Source organism: Lemur catta, chromosome 1, assembly GCF_020740605.2.
Source record: "Lemur catta isolate mLemCat1 chromosome 1, mLemCat1.pri, whole genome shotgun sequence".
NCBI classification, from domain to species: domain Eukaryota; kingdom Metazoa; phylum Chordata; class Mammalia; order Primates; family Lemuridae; genus Lemur; species Lemur catta.
The window spans coordinates 40,483,852-40,499,472 of record NC_059128.1 but is presented as its reverse complement, the minus strand read 5'-3'; the positions used below and the strand labels follow the sequence as shown (position 1 = coordinate 40,499,472).

General features: G+C 35.7%; 1 protein-coding gene across 6 annotated transcripts in view; it reads left to right on the top strand.

Moving 5' to 3' along the window:
* KTN1 (kinectin 1) overlaps window positions 1-15,621 on the top strand; it is a 98,568-nt gene that overhangs the window by 35,103 nt on the left and 47,844 nt on the right. For all 6 annotated transcript variants that reach the window (XM_045566657.1, XM_045566624.1, XM_045566647.1 and 3 more), the window contains exons 4-9: window positions 443-613; window positions 1,967-2,097; window positions 8,238-8,354; window positions 10,323-10,463; window positions 13,180-13,286; window positions 14,204-14,336. In XM_045566657.1, the coding sequence (XP_045422613.1) occupies window positions 443-613; window positions 1,967-2,097; window positions 8,238-8,354; window positions 10,323-10,463; window positions 13,180-13,286; window positions 14,204-14,336 (800 nt within the window). The remainder of the gene's footprint in view (window positions 1-442; window positions 614-1,966; window positions 2,098-8,237; window positions 8,355-10,322; window positions 10,464-13,179; window positions 13,287-14,203; window positions 14,337-15,621) is intronic.

Here is a 15,621-nt window from a genome sequence, read left to right as displayed (position 1 = left end):
TGACTTATTTTTGTCCTTGCAAGTGCAAGGAAATTAATTAAAAATTATCAACTGCAGTAAAAATTCAGTAGAGTACCAACATAAATAAAAATTATTTTCCTGGAGCACAATCAAATGGGAATGGGTTCTTACGTTAAAACAAAAACATGAGAATGAAGGCTATTTAATAAGTTTTCAGACACTGTTATGAGATATGCTGTACATTTTTAGATGACTTAAATGATTTACTGTAAAATAAGAATGTTGACCTGCTATTGCTCAATTAGAAGACTGTTTTGACTTGTTAAATGATGAAATAGGAATTTAAAACCAATTTGAGGTAGTAATAGAGATTTGAAAATAACTGCATTTGTCATCAAATTTAAGTGTGCTTTTATGTTGTTTAATTACTCTGATTTTAAAAACCCCGAGTAATTATGATTTTGTTGAACTTAAATTGCAGTCTTGGTAGATGAACCCCTTATTCATGCAACCACTTATATTCCTTTGATGGATAATGCTGCCTCAAATCCTGTGGTGGATAAGAGAGAGGTTATTGATTTGATTAAACCTGACCAAGTAGAAGGAATCCAGAAATCTGGGGCTAAAAAACTGAAGACTGAAACTGACAAAGGTAATATATAGAATGTTACAATGTGTTGTATTGTAAAAACTCATTTTTGAGTTGTGATGGAGTCAAGCACATTTTCTCCTAGAAACAATGTATTGCAAAAGACTAATGGAAGCCTTGTGGTAAAAGACTTGTTGATAGTCTTCTTGTCCAACCTCAGTTTTGTAGATCTGGACACTTAACTTTGACTTGCTAAAGGTCTCACAGCTATTTTGCTATCAGGTGATCTTTTTCCCAGCTACTGTTATCTTCTGCGAGATTTCTAGGCTAATTTATAACTGCCTTTAAAAAAAATAGACTATTATTTAGAGCAGTTTTAGGTTCATAGCAAAATTGAATGGAAAGTACATAGTTCCCATATGCCCCTTGCACTCATGTATGCACACAAAGCTTAAAACATAAGCCTATTAACACTTACAAGTTAGCTGAAGTATTAAAAGCTCTAGGCTCTTTTGGGTCTGATGGGTGGCAGTTCCTTTAAGAAGACAAAGTTGGTGCCTAATATGACAGCCCTGGGAAAATTGGGATGGGTGAATCAGGAGGTGCTTGATGCATGGATTTTATTTATTAGTTATTGAGATAGTCTTGCTCTGTCACCCAGGCTGGAGTACAGTGGTGTCATCGTAGCTCACTGCAACGTTAAATTCCTGGACTCAAGCGATCCTCCTACCTCAATCTCCCGAGTAGCTGGGACTGCAGGTGCATGCCACTGTGCCCGGCTAATTTTTCTATTTTTTGTAGAGATGGGGTCTTGCTATGTTGTTCAGGCTGGTCTCGAACTCCTGGCCTCAAGCGATCCTCCCACATTGGCCTCTTAAAGTGCTGGGATTATAGGCCTGAGCCACTATACCTAGTGGATTTTTTTAAATGTCAAGATTGCTTGTATTAATACATATTTGATCTTTGAAGAATCAGATTTCATTTTTGTAACTGTTTTAGAGCTTATTTCCTGATCTGTGGCATTTGGCTTATGTATCACTCTGGATTATTAAAGTTTTTTTTCTCTCCCATAGTTGGTTGTGATTGTGCAAGGATGACTAAAGTTAAATGAGAATATTATGAACATATCTAGTGCAGATGCTAGCATATACTGGGCATTTAAATATTTTTTTTTAAATAGTGAGAGTATACTGGTATTTTAGTATTCTGCGATTTAAGCAAAATTTTAGTTAATGTAATTATTCCACATTATAGATGGTAAACACTTTTTCCCCCTCTTAACTGGAGCATTTATTGTTTTTCAACCTGAAATATAAATCTATTTTCTTTTGGTTATTGACTTTTTGGGCCAGGAATTCTTGTTGTTTACCTTCGCTTGTGTCTTTTAAATGCCATCTCTCTTTTTTTTTAATTAAGAAAATGCTGAAGTGAAATTTAAAGATTTTCTTCTATCCTTGAAGACTATGATGTTTTCCGAAGATGAGGCTCTTTGTGTTGTAGACCTGCTAAAGGAGAAGTCTGGTGTGATACAAGATGCTTTAAAGAAGGTAAGCACGTTTTTTGATTATGGGCATGTTTGTGAGCAGTCATTAGAAGTTCACCAAACAAGACTTCAGCTAGAGCAATTAATTATTATCTACTCTTATCCTTAACACCACTAACCACATAGTCACATCTAGAAGTTCTGGAATGTATTCAGAAATTATTTTATATCTTCATACTAATCAGTGCACTTACTTAGTTTAGTCAACCATCTGTTGTCATCGGATGCTTTGACAAAAGCCAATTGCTTAAAATAAGATGGTTTATATGACTTTAAAGTCATTTGGCACTTGACTAAGCTGCGCCATGCTTTGCTCTCACTAGAAGTGTTGAAGCCAAGGTCAGGTGATTTTTGTATAGCATATATGGATTGTTTTTGTAACTGAAGATAGCACCAAAGAACCTAGGGACCATTGTTGTTGTTTAGTGTGTGTGTAATAGTACCCTTCTAAAATAAATGATTCGAATGGCATAATTACTGTTTTGGCTGATAAAAACCAATTTGTGAAGTATTCCCCCTCCCGAAAAAAAAAAGATAAACACCCTATGGAGTTAATATCTATATTATTATGGGACATGCTCACTATATTATGTGTACTGTCATACTGGGAAAGATGACAAATTTTCAGGGGTTACTTACATAAGGTAAGATGACATGGTATCTGGTATTCAGTATTAGGTGGTTGACTTAACTGTCTGTATCCTAAAAGCGTGGTACACACACACATGGACACCTCTCCCCCATAACCATTGAATCTGCTTTCTTCTTGAGTGATTTAATTTTTTTCTTAAAATAAAGATCAGTCCAAGTCGTTTCCTCTCACCTGATTACCTGCAGTAGTCTACAAATTGATGTTTCTGCTTTTCCTCTTAGCCCTCTAATATCTTTTTTCCACATAACTGCAAGGTGAACTTTAAGAGGTAAATCAGGTTATATTACTGCTTTACTGCTCTTTGGTGCCTTTGTCTTTGCACTTAAAACATAATAAAACTTAAAAAAAAGGTTCAAATTCCTTAACAGGTCTATATCTGCCCCTCTCTAGAACCTTGTCTAGTGATATTTTCCTTATTCTCTGACTTCATTTCACCCATACTAGGTCTTTTCTGGTTCTTCCAGCAACGTTTTTGTTCTGCCTGTCCTCTTTTGCCCTCCTAAGTCCTCCTCCAATTTCTTCTCACATGTAATTCCTCCTTCAGGTGTCCACTTAAATATCATTTTCTCTCATATAAAGCTAACTTGATTCACTCTAAAGTGTTCACTCCGCTATTCTCTAATAATTATCTGGACTTTTTTGTCATAGGATTTATCATAGCATTATGTGTGTCTATACTTCCGAGTGTCTTTTGACAGTATGTTTTACAAATCTATGGCATTTTACAAGGTAGTGTGCTTGTTAGACAGTCTCCATGTCATGGCAACAATGGCCCAGGGTTGGCCGGGCGCGGTGGCTCACGCCTGTAATCCTAGCACTCTGGGAGGCCGAGGCGGGTGGATCGTTCGAGGTCAGGAGTTCGAGACCAGCCTGAGCAAGAGCGAGACCCCATCTCTACTAAAAATAGAAAGAAATTATCTGGCCAACTAAAAAATATATATAGAAAAAATTAGCCGGGCGTGGTGGCGCATGCCTGTAGTCCCAGCTACTCGGGAGGCTGAGGCAGGAGGATGGCTTGAACCCAGGAGTTTGAGGTTGCTATGAGTGAGGCTGACGCCATGGCACTCACTCTCGCCCGGGCAACAGAGCGAGACTCTGTCTCAAAAAAAAAAAAAAAAAAAAAAAAAACAACAATGGCCCAGGGGTAACAAGGTGTTTGAGGGTAGTTGGAGTAAATGTGTAACTCCATGTGACTTTGAATGCAAAGTCTGATATTCTGTTGCAACAACTGTTTTTTCCCCTGTACCTTGAGGACACTTTTTTTTTTTTTTTTTTTTTTTTTTTTTTTTTTGAGACAGCGTCTCGCTTTGTTGCCCGGGCTAGAGTGAGTGCCGTGGCGTTAGCCTAGCTCACAGCAACCTCAAACTCCTGGGCTTAAGCAATCCTACTGCCTCAGCCTCCCGAGTAGCTGGGACTACAGGCATGCGCCACCATGCCCGGCTAATTTTTGCTATAATATTTTAGTTGGCCAGATAATTTCTTTGTATTTTTTTAGTAGAGACGGGGTCTCACTCTTGCTCAGGCTGGTCCTGAACTCCTGACCTGGAGCAATCCACCCGCCTCGGCCTCCCAGAGTGCTAGGATTACAGGCGTGAGCCACCGCGCCCGTCCGAGGACACTTTTTTTTAAGGGGACTTCCTTGATATTCTTGGTTGAAGAATTTGTTCTTTGGTTTACTTTATTGTAATTGGATGAGGACATACCTGAAAAGAGTTCTTAGTTATTTGTGGGGTTTGGGAAAAGCTCCTAGCAAGGAAAAGCTTCCAGCTGAAGTTACTATGTTACTACCTTGCTGTTTAAAATTATTGCTTTTTGAGATTAAAAGTAATTTCTTTAAGCGTCTCTTCTGACTAAAGATATTACTGGTGGCTTATGGGGACAAGAGTAATCATTTTATTGCCTAAGACAGCTTTGAATTCTAGAGACTGGGTGGTAAATCAGATTACCCCTGGTGTTTATTTTATTTAGGCAGGCCTAGGAAGAAGTTGAGGACTGTTAAAGATACCATTTGAAGTGGAGCAAGTGTTTTGAAACTGTTTGCATTTTTTTCCCTTTTCCTTGCAGCTGTTTAGCTTTGTATTAAAATCTTGTTCTTGGTTTCTCATGGGATGGATCTGTTTTCTACCAAAGGGCCTTTATAGATCTCTTGTCTGAGAAAGACTAGGTAAATTTAATTTCTCCCTTTTTCTGCCATGGAAACTCAGCCTTGGTCAGACCTTTTAATATTAATAGATTGCAAAGTCATAGATGTAAATGAATCCTTGTGCCTAATGAAGACCACTTCAGAGCAAGGGGGATGATTAATACAGGGGCACTGGCGTAGGATAGAGGAGATAGGTGACTTGCTGATCAGTTAGATACAGTGGCTAAAGAAGAGCCTAGGATGACTGCTCGTTTTCTCTCTTATGTAACTTATAGACTATGGTGACAGCAGTATTTGTAAACACTTTGTAGAGGAGGGGAGAGTAGAGGATTAAGAAATCTTAGAAGGTTGTTTAAGGCATCCCTTGTGCCATTTAAGTGGATATAATCATTTTACAATTGAATATGTATTTCTCTGGGGTTGAAGAAAGGTTCCAATGGGAGTGATTTAGGAAAGTAATCCACTGTCACCAGTACATATGGTGGATGTATATTAGACCAAGGAGGATGTGTGGAAGTGATAAGAAGCTCAAGAATGAACCCTGAGAAAGAACATCACCACAAAGGGATACTGAAGAGAGGCGCAGAAAGGGGAGGAACACTAGGAGATAGTGGAATCACAAACGCTTAGGGAAGATAGAGAGTTTGAGGGGGTTAGAGGGGAAAGTCAACAGTGACATGCTTTAGAGAGTTCAAGAAAGATAAGGATTGAAAAACTGGGTTTGATGCCCTTAGTGAAAGCAGTTTCATTGCAATATTAGACTCAGTAAGTGACAAATGAATGGGAAAGTGACAGTGTCCACTGTGAATAAGCTTAGGTGGGAAGGGGAAGATAGAATAAAAGCTAGAGGAGTCAGAGAGGAGATGTTATGTTATGTGTATGCACATACCCTTGTATTTAAGTTAGATGACACTTTTAGGGTGTGTATTAAAATCCTGAGCTCTAGAGTCAGATTTCATGGATTTAGATTTGGGCTTTGGCACTTTGAGCTTTGTGACATTAGATAAATTACTTAAGTAACCTTAATGCCTCAATTTCCCTTCTCTAATATGTGAATGATGTTCAAGTTTTGAGAAGTAAATGAGATAATATATGTTAGGCGCTTAAAGTTCCTAACATATAGTAACTGCTCAAAATGTTTACTGTAAATGTGATTATTAGTAATAAAATGTTTGATTTGATTAGTAATTTTTAGCATTGACCTTTAAATATTGCCTCAATTATGATTTTTTAAACTTTACATTATTAACCAGTTTGGCCTCACGCTATATAACGGGAGGAACTGCTGTTATACCATTTAAATTTTTTCCTACCTTCACTTCTGTGACTCTCAACTTTTGTTAATTATAGCGTTTCTGTTTGTCAGATACTTGTAATATTTAACATCTGTTCTGTGACTATAATTTTTATGTTTTAATCTTAATTTTACAGTTTGATGGTGGGTTCAAAGGTCGATACCAGTTGTTTTGCTATAGCTTCTTTGTTAATCTCTTGGTTGGCCGAAGTTGTTTTTCCTGGAATTTCTTCAAGAAGGGCTCACAGAAACAATATTTCCCAAATTTTGACAACTTAAGATGATACTTTCTCGTCTTTACACTTAAATGATAGTTTGACGAGATGGAACATTTCTGGGTTTCACTTTCTTTCATTGAAGAATTTTCTTGCATTTTTGTTTTATTGTTCTATATTCTTATTGTTATGTAGAGCTCTGAGGCCAGCTTGAATTTTGCACTCTTTTCATATGTTTTTGTGAAACTGCACTCTCACAATTAATATGTTCTTTGGGTAATCAAACAGGTGTTGTTTATTTATTGAGTTTTTTCAGTGTCTGCCTTACTGTACACACATTAAGCGATTCAGTTTCTTTGAAGTTCAGTAATTTTATTATAATATGGCTTGATGTTTGACTTTTCTATTAAATTTCCTTTGAATACAGCATGGCTTCTTAATCATTAGATTTAAGTAACTTTTATTACTGGGAATTTTTGTATAATGTCCTTGAAATAACTGAAATAATAGATAGCAGTTAAGCACATGTTGGCTCTCCACTGCTTGTCTCTTACCTTTCATATCTTCATCCTTTTCTTTAGACAAAATTAAGCAACACATAACCAAAGAAAGCTTTTTTTCTACTTTTTATTTACTTCTGTTCACCCTGGATTCTATGGCCCTTACTGTGTTTGCAGCAACACGTCCTTTTCTGTTTGCTGCTGCTTATTAGATTATATTTCTGGGATGGTGTTATTTTTATTAATACTTACACTTTGAGTTTTGCCAGCTTATGTTTTATCTCATTTTGTGATCTTTTTTCTCTGACCTCTTGTGAGCTTTGCCCTTTGCTCTTGTTTTCCAGAGATTATTCCTGTATTAGATTTTTTAAAATTGTGATATTTTTATTATAATTTTTGCCTGCTCTTTGATAGCCTTTTTCTGGTGGCTTTTTTTTACTTGTCATTTGTGTTTTTCTTGCTTTCTTTTTTTTGTATCTTGTGTAGTCCCCATTTTGTTTCTTTTTGGTTAGTACTCCTTTTCCAATGAGGAGGGTTTCCTTTTGGATCATCTCTGTGATGGAGGTTGCTAATGGTGAAGGTCAAAGCTGGCTGGTATTCTCCTTGGGGCTGTGTGTGCAAATGAACTTTTTTAGCTTTTGTTTCTTTTCAGGTAACAGATTTGGGGCCCCACTACAGAGAGTATCTTTTGACTCTGCCTCATTGGCTAGCTATTCTCTTTGAGTAAAGTTTGTCTCCGATTTCTACCTTCTTCCTTTGAGACTTCCTTCCATGAAAGTTTCTGCCTTCCACCTTTGCACTTGTTCCTTGTGTCAAATGGAAGATTGTTGGTTTTACCTTTCAGGATGTGCCTGATAACTTCAGAGAACTACATACCCATGGCACCTCTATTGTCATGTGTATATTCTGATAGGGTCGTAGAACATCTATGTTTCATCTTCACTGCTTTTGGCAATCTTTCCTAATATTATGCCTTGAGATTACAGGTGACTGATTCATTGATGATAGTTTGCATTTTGGTTTTATATTCTCTTTTGAGCTTCTAGGAGGAAAAGGGAGAAATTGCTATCTTGACTCTCAGTTTAAAACCGGAAGTCCTATATTTTTTGTAAAATCTATGTCTTGATATGTATTCTATTGGTGATTTCAGGATATACAGCATTACAGGGACTTTTCTGAATGATATTTCACTGACCTGTATTTGGCAGTCATTTTACTTTACATGTAATATAGAACTCTGTGTTGGCCCAAGAACACTTAATATTAGATACTTCATTTTTATAATTTTCATTAGCCCATGTGAAACTGTTACTAATTCTGTATTGATTTCTCAATTGTAGTCAAGTAAAGGAGAATTGACTGCACTTGTACATCAGCTTCAAGAAAAGGAAAAGTTACTTGCTGCTGTGAAGGAGGATGCTGCTGCTACAAAGGATCGGTGTAAGCAGTTAACCCAGGTGAGGAAGTTCTTATGTTCAAGAGATACAGTTCCTGAGTGAGAAGCAATGGAAGATTTCAGGAATTATCCATAATTCGTAACTTAATTATTTGTGTAATAAATTTATACCCAACAGAAGTAATTTTCTTTTAGAGTTTTGGGAGGGGGACCACCTCATGCTTTCATGATATTATAGCCTATACTTGAATTATGAATTTAAAATAATAGTGCTTACCTAATTTCAGAATAGCAGAAGGATTCTGTTCAGAAGTATGAGAATTTGTTTTAATTGGATCTGACCTTGATCTGTTCTCTGTAGAAGCACAAAATTTGGTGTGATCTCATTAAAATTCAATTTATAGAGTAAATGTGAAGCATTTACGTCGGTAACTTATTTATGGAGGTTCTTGTGATAAATATTTATAATTTTTAATCAAATTTTTCAAACCCCAGAAATTTTAGTTTGAGAGAATAATAAAAAAAACCAAGAAACCAACCTTTAGAACATCATGCAGACTGAGAGAACAGAATTAAAGCACTGTAGAATGTGTGCCTTTATTCCTCCTGAAGTGCTTGTTTCTCCTTTTAGGGATTAATTACAGTATAGTAAATGAAGTTTATGAGTCATTCACTTAGCTACTTGATGAGAAGGAATGACTTTGTTTAAATATAAATCCTTGATATGAATTTGAAGTAAATAAAGTCAATGGAAAGAGTTGGTTAGATTAAGATCAATTAAATTGTTAGTAAGTATGCTTCCTTACAATCAGAAAGTTGAGTATAGTTCTGTCTTTGACTATATTTAAAAAATTAAAAATAGATTATTTATTACTGTGTGATAATTCATTATATACTTAGATGATATGTATACCTTTTTCTAAATATATTAATATCAGTATAAAATGTGTAAATGTGAATGAACCAATTCTTACAGGCAACTATAAGTTATGTAAAAATGTTAAATTTTGTGAGTTTCTTAGAGCAGGGACATGAAATAATCATACCTGCAGATAACTTTAAAATTGCTTGGCTTTCATATACTTTGATAATTAATATTTGTTCTAGGAGTTCATAATACTTGCAAAGCAAAATGAAACCACCCTTTTAAGGTTTGACTTGGGAAGGTGATAAAATTTTGAATTTTGATTTTTACTTTCCCTTGTTCCAAACTTCCTCTCTACGATAGACATATCTTATCCTGTCTCCTCCCTAGAAGAGAGGCTCCTTTCTTTTCCTTCTAGGTTTTTTTCTGTTCCCTGAAAGAGAACTGAAACACAGGAATAAGAGAGAATTGGTTTGTTTTAAAATGTTCTTTCTTATAATTGAATTAGAATCTAGGATTTATTCTGGGTTTATGAACTATGTATGGTTTTTAACTCTCAAACCAGAAAGTGCATTTGAAATAAGAGTAAACATAATGGCGAAGTGTTTATGAAGGGAATTTTTGTGAAGAGCAGGTGAGACATAGAAGACTATGATTTTTCCTTTTTAACCTTTTGACCTTTTAAAGCAAGTACTTATTGTTTCAGCATTCACAATTATTTTACTGCTATTAAAAATGTTTTCTTATTGTTACAGGCTTATAATACCTTTTTTTTTTTTTTTTTTTTTGAGATAAGAGTCTCACTTTGTTGCCCTGGCTAGAGTGAGTGCCGTGGCATCAGCCTAGCTCACAGCAACCTCAAACTCCCGGGCTTAAGCGATCCTACTGCCTCAGCCTCCCGAGTAGCTGGGACTACAGGCATGTGCCACCATGCCCGGCTAATTTTTTCTATATATATTTTTATTTATCCAGATAATTTTTATTTCTATTTTTAGTAAAGACGGGGGTCTCGCTCAGGCTGGTCTCAAACTCCTGACCTTTAGTGATCCACCGGCCTCGGCCTCCCAGAGTGCTAGGATTACAGGCATGAGCGACTGCGCCTGGCCTATAATACCTTTTTAATGCCAAGTTTTTCAGAATTTCTTTTCTGGTTTACTCTTCTAGGAAATGATGACAGAGAAAGAAAGAAGCAACGTGGTTATAGCAAGGATGAAAGATCGGATTGGAACATTAGAAAAGGAACATAATGTATTTCAAAACAAAATGCATGTCAGTTATCAAGAGACTCAACAGATGCAGATGAAGGTATATTTTCATTCTTTGAAAACAAAGTGAAATGTATGCATTCATCTAATTAGCACACTGTTAAATGCCTAGTATGTGCAAGACCCTGTGCTGGGCCTTCAACATACAGTGGCTAGTGAAACTCACACCCTGTCCTTAAGTAAATAACTTTCTTAGGTCGGGATGTGATAGGAGACTGGATGCAGACAAGTAAATACACCATGACAGTAGAGGTACCTATTGGGTACTTTGGAGCAGTGGAGATGAGAGATGGGAAAGGAAGGAGAGGGATTGATAAGAAGACGTGTTAGAAGTAATATGCAGACTGTGTTGAATCTTTTGAAACAATTAGGCATTATCAAGTAAGAGAGTGAAGAAATGGGTACTGAGTGTAAGAGTTACTTGGTGTCATTCCTTAGTCCCATCTGTAGAGATGATGGCTCAGTGGGTTGCCTAGTGTTAACACTCTGTGAGAAATATAGTAAGAATTGTGATATCTGGCAATCAGGACTGGAATGAAGAAGAGAAGATTTGGAGACGTAGTAGATAAGGACCTGTCTTCATGGGCCTTGTATACCTGAAGGTTGGGGAGGCAGTGAAGGAGTTTAAGCAATCCAGCAATTGCTGGTGTTATATTAGTATTTTTAATTGTTACCCTGGCAGTGTTGAGAGTGAAGCAAGGGATAGTTGGAAGGCTTTTGTAGGAATTTGAGTCAGAATAAGGTCTTGAAATCAGATACTGACAATGAGGGAATGAGTTTGAATGATACAGAGGAGTTAATTAGATAGGGCTTAGTGTTAGTGTGTAGAAGAGAGGTGACAGTTAAGGATGACTCCCAGGGTTTTGGCTTAATTAAGTGACCTTCTGTCTCTTTTGTTGGTTTACACTTTTTCACCTGTCTGCCGTCAACATTTCAGAAGATTCATTTCTTACTGTCCATCTTTTGTATGTATCTTCCATTTTCATGATACTAGTTAGGTCTGAAGCAGTGAATTTTTTTCTTTATTTTTAAAAAGAGATTGAAATATCTTTATTACTGCTAAAGAGGCTATTGAAGAACATGGCTTGGGTCTGCTTGCCAAGTGGGCATGTAATACTCCCTTTAAGTGAACTTTCTGCACCTGTGACTTTTTGAAATTGTTATTTCCACCTGCTGGCTGATGTTTCTGCTAATGATGGCAGGTGTATCATTACCTCAGATTTAACATATGTCTAAAGTCAGACTCAACTATTGATCAGGTTGTTTTTATTTTCAATATTTTGAGGCATTAATATCCTTATACTTGAATCCTTTGACTTCTCTACAATTTGGTCTGAAATCTTTAAAAGATATTTTATTTCTAGCTACTCTTGCATTCAATTCTTAGACATGTCCTTAGTTTATTTTTACATACCAGGATAATTATAGCCCCCATATTAATAGGTTTCTCATTTCCATTCTAACCTGTACTTGATACCAGGTTATTTTTTGTAAAATACTCCTTTGATCATACTGCTAGTCTGCTAAAACTTTTTAAATTATTCTTCAGTGCTATCAAAGTCCCACTGTTTTCAACTAAAATGCCACTAATGGAAAAAAAGAAGTAAGTGACGTTGTTTTCATGTTCTTACTCTATCCACTGCTTGTAGATTTAATTTGATCCACTCCTTTTCTCTTCCCATTTCTCTAGCCATTTGAAATATTCTCTTCCCATCTATCAGGTTACTGAAAAACTGATTTTCCTAGTCTCAAATGATCTTTTCTTCTTAATTCCTACTATTGTTCATTTGAAAATTAGTCAGATACTTGTAGCAACATCTTTTATTGAAAGGTATTTAAGTGATTTACCTTTTTTTTTTCCCACTTGATTGCTTATAGAGGCCAGGATATTCCATAGGATAAGTTCTGTGAGGCTGGGTGTGGTGGCTCATGCCTGTAATCCTAGCACTTTGGGAGGCTGAGGATCTCTTGAGGCCAGGAGTTTGGAACCAGCCTGAGCAAGAAAGATACCTGTCTTTACAAAAAATAGAAAAATTGGCCAGGTGTGTTGGTGCACGCCTATAGTCCCAGCTAAAGTAAGAATGGTGGTTGCTAGGGGCTTGAGAGAAGGGGGAATGGCATGTTATTTGTTAATGGGTATAGAGTTTTGTTTTACAAGATGAAAAGAGTTATGGAGATCAATGGTGGTCATGGTGGTACAACATTATATATTTAATACCACTGAGCTGTATACTTGAGAATGGTACATTTTATGTTAATGTGTATTTTACCACCATTTAAAAAATTAGATCAGAATATTTAGCAAGTAAAATTGTCATCTATTTAATTATGGCTCGATTTGTAACTTAATATTTTTAAACTTGGATTATTAAAAGACTTTCATTTTAAAATATTGCTAACAGAAAATTTATGTATTCTAGTATCAGGACAGGCTTAATTCTATGAGTCTGTTGGGTAGAAAAGAAGTCCTAAATTATCTTTTAGTTCTGAAGCATCATCTCTAAGCATACTTGTCTTGTATGGAAGCTAGCACCTGCTTGTATTCTTGAATGTGGTGATAACTTATATTTACTTTGCATTTATCACTAACAAAATATAATTTTTCGTTTAAATTTGTTTATATTTATTTGAGAAGAATGATTCAAATTTTTATTCTGTTGATGCTTTACGAATTCTCATCTTAATATGTTTCTTTTTTTAAAAGAAACTTTGGCAACCTGTGTTTTCTAAATCTTACATGTGTAAAATAACTTCAGTTTCAGCAAGTTCGTGAGCAGATGGAGGCAGAGATAGCTCACTTGAAGCAGGAAAATGGTATACTGAGAGATGCTGTCAGCAACACTACAAACCAACTGGAAAGCAAGTATGTTTCCAAATGCTTTATTTTTAATTGAATGGCAGAATATTTTCTTGATTCATCAAAATGGTGTTTGATAGTAATTTGTTTCTAAAGTGAGTTACTTTTAGAAAATTTTCTTTTGTTGTGTGAAGAACTTCTTCAGTTATATATAAACTTTATATATTATACCAAATTATATGTTTATATAAATCTATTGATGTATATTATGTATTATATATATAAACATATTTATATAAACTATGTAATAAATACTAGTGCCACCAGTGGGGTAGTCTACAAATTTATGAGACTGAATGTAATAAGATTTAAACCATCTGTTGCCTTCCACAGTAGTTCCCAAACTTCATTATTCTAAAGAGCACCTAACATGCTGGTTAAAAAGCATATTCTTGAGTCCTACCCCTAAAAGATGATGATTTAGTGACTCTGAGGTGGAACCTAGGAATCAGCATATTAAGACACATTCCTTGCGATAGCAATGTAGTTGGCTCTGGAGCAATACTTTGAGAAACAGTACCACAGAAAGACTAATAGTATGATTATACAGTGTAAGCACCCCGACTGGTTGAGTTTAATAGGTTGTCAGAAGACCACTTTGAGGGTGTTACTGTTTATGCTCATGAGTTTATGGTCACCCATTTTTCTTGATATTTTATAGTGATTTTAGATTTTGTGTAACTGCTGTTAGAATTATGTAGTGAATTACACTTAGGTAAACTTCAGTGTTAGTAGTCACTTGTATTCCTCTTCAGTTGGCTACAAATGGAATTACTAGCTCAGCAAAACTAATGTATGTTTTATTTATCTGTCGCTTATATGTGTTTATATAATAATAATGGAAGGTTCCTAATCTGTTTTGTTTCCATTCCTTACATGTATTTATAATAATGGAAGGTTCCTAATCTAGTTACTGTTTTCAGGCAGTCTGCGGAACTAAATAAACTGCGCCAGGATTATGCTAGGTTGGTGAATGAGCTGACTGAGAAAACAGGAAAGCTACAGCAAGAGGAAGTCCAAAAGAAGAATGCTGAACAAGCAGTTACTCAGTTGAAGGTGATGTAGTCCCATCTTTATGTATCATTTCATGAATAATGTAGGTATTTAATTTGATGACCTTAAATGTGTTATATAGGTTTGAGAAATACAGTTTAGGCTTAATGGGACCTGTAATCTAACTGCTTTGCCCTGATGAAAAAAAGCATGTGCCCTAATGAATGAATTGAATATAGGCTTGAATTTGAAGTTAAAGATTGTTTGAAGATATGAAAAATGAAATTAGCTGATTGACAAGTATAAGTAGTAGAATTTTTATATTATGGGGGGTTAGGATCTTCATGTGTAAGGCAGAAATCATGTAGTTAAAATTACCTTTATCATCACTTTTATCATCCATAACTTGGATTTCTCAGTAAGTCCAGTATAACCTATTCTTTTTTCCCAGCACTGGAATAGATGATTTTCCTTTGCTTGAGCACAAGACCAAGTAATGCTCCAATGGCTTGCACTTGAGCCATGGTGTACAAAAATCACATGCTATATGTTTAGGCACCAGAATGGTATTTGTGATGCTCATACTGTGAAGAGATGCGTGGGGATGCTTAGGCTTACTGAGGGAGAAGCAGATTAATTTCTCTTATATGCACTCTGGAGCGTATGCACATTGAGTGAAATGATAAGTAGAATTGTCTGTTTCCCTTTTTATTGAGGAAGAGATTTGTTGAAAGTACACTTTAATTTGTGTAAGTTACATGCAACCTCACTATATGAGACAGATGCCTACCTACACTGGTACAATCATACCTTGATACTATTCCAGAGCAGGAGTTAAAAGGGCTTTGAGAATAATGGAGTGTGGAAAATAGTGTGGTTTTTGTGTGTGTTTTCTTGGGTCCTGTGGGAGATCGATATAAGTGTCCTGTGTTTTATTTAATATTGGTCTTGCTGGTGGGTTTACTGCTGACATTACAGATATGGAAGTCAGTTCTCTACATGTATGGATAATACATAAATGACATTGAAGATTATAGTCATAGCTGGAATGTTGTACTACAGGGTGTCCCAAAAGTTGCCATGAATAGTAAATGGGAAATTGTAGCTAAACATACATTTATTTACAAAATATTCATTACGAAATTTTACAGAATTTTTCCAAATTTGGTTTAAGAGTTTCCAAAGGAAAAATTCTGTAAAATTTTGGAATGAATATTTTGTAAATAAAGGTACATTTAGCTACAATTTTTTCCCTGTGTATGGCGACTTTTGGGACACCATGTATAAATATCCATACCTCCAAATATGAATTTTAGGTACTTAGATTTAGCAATAAACATACCATCCT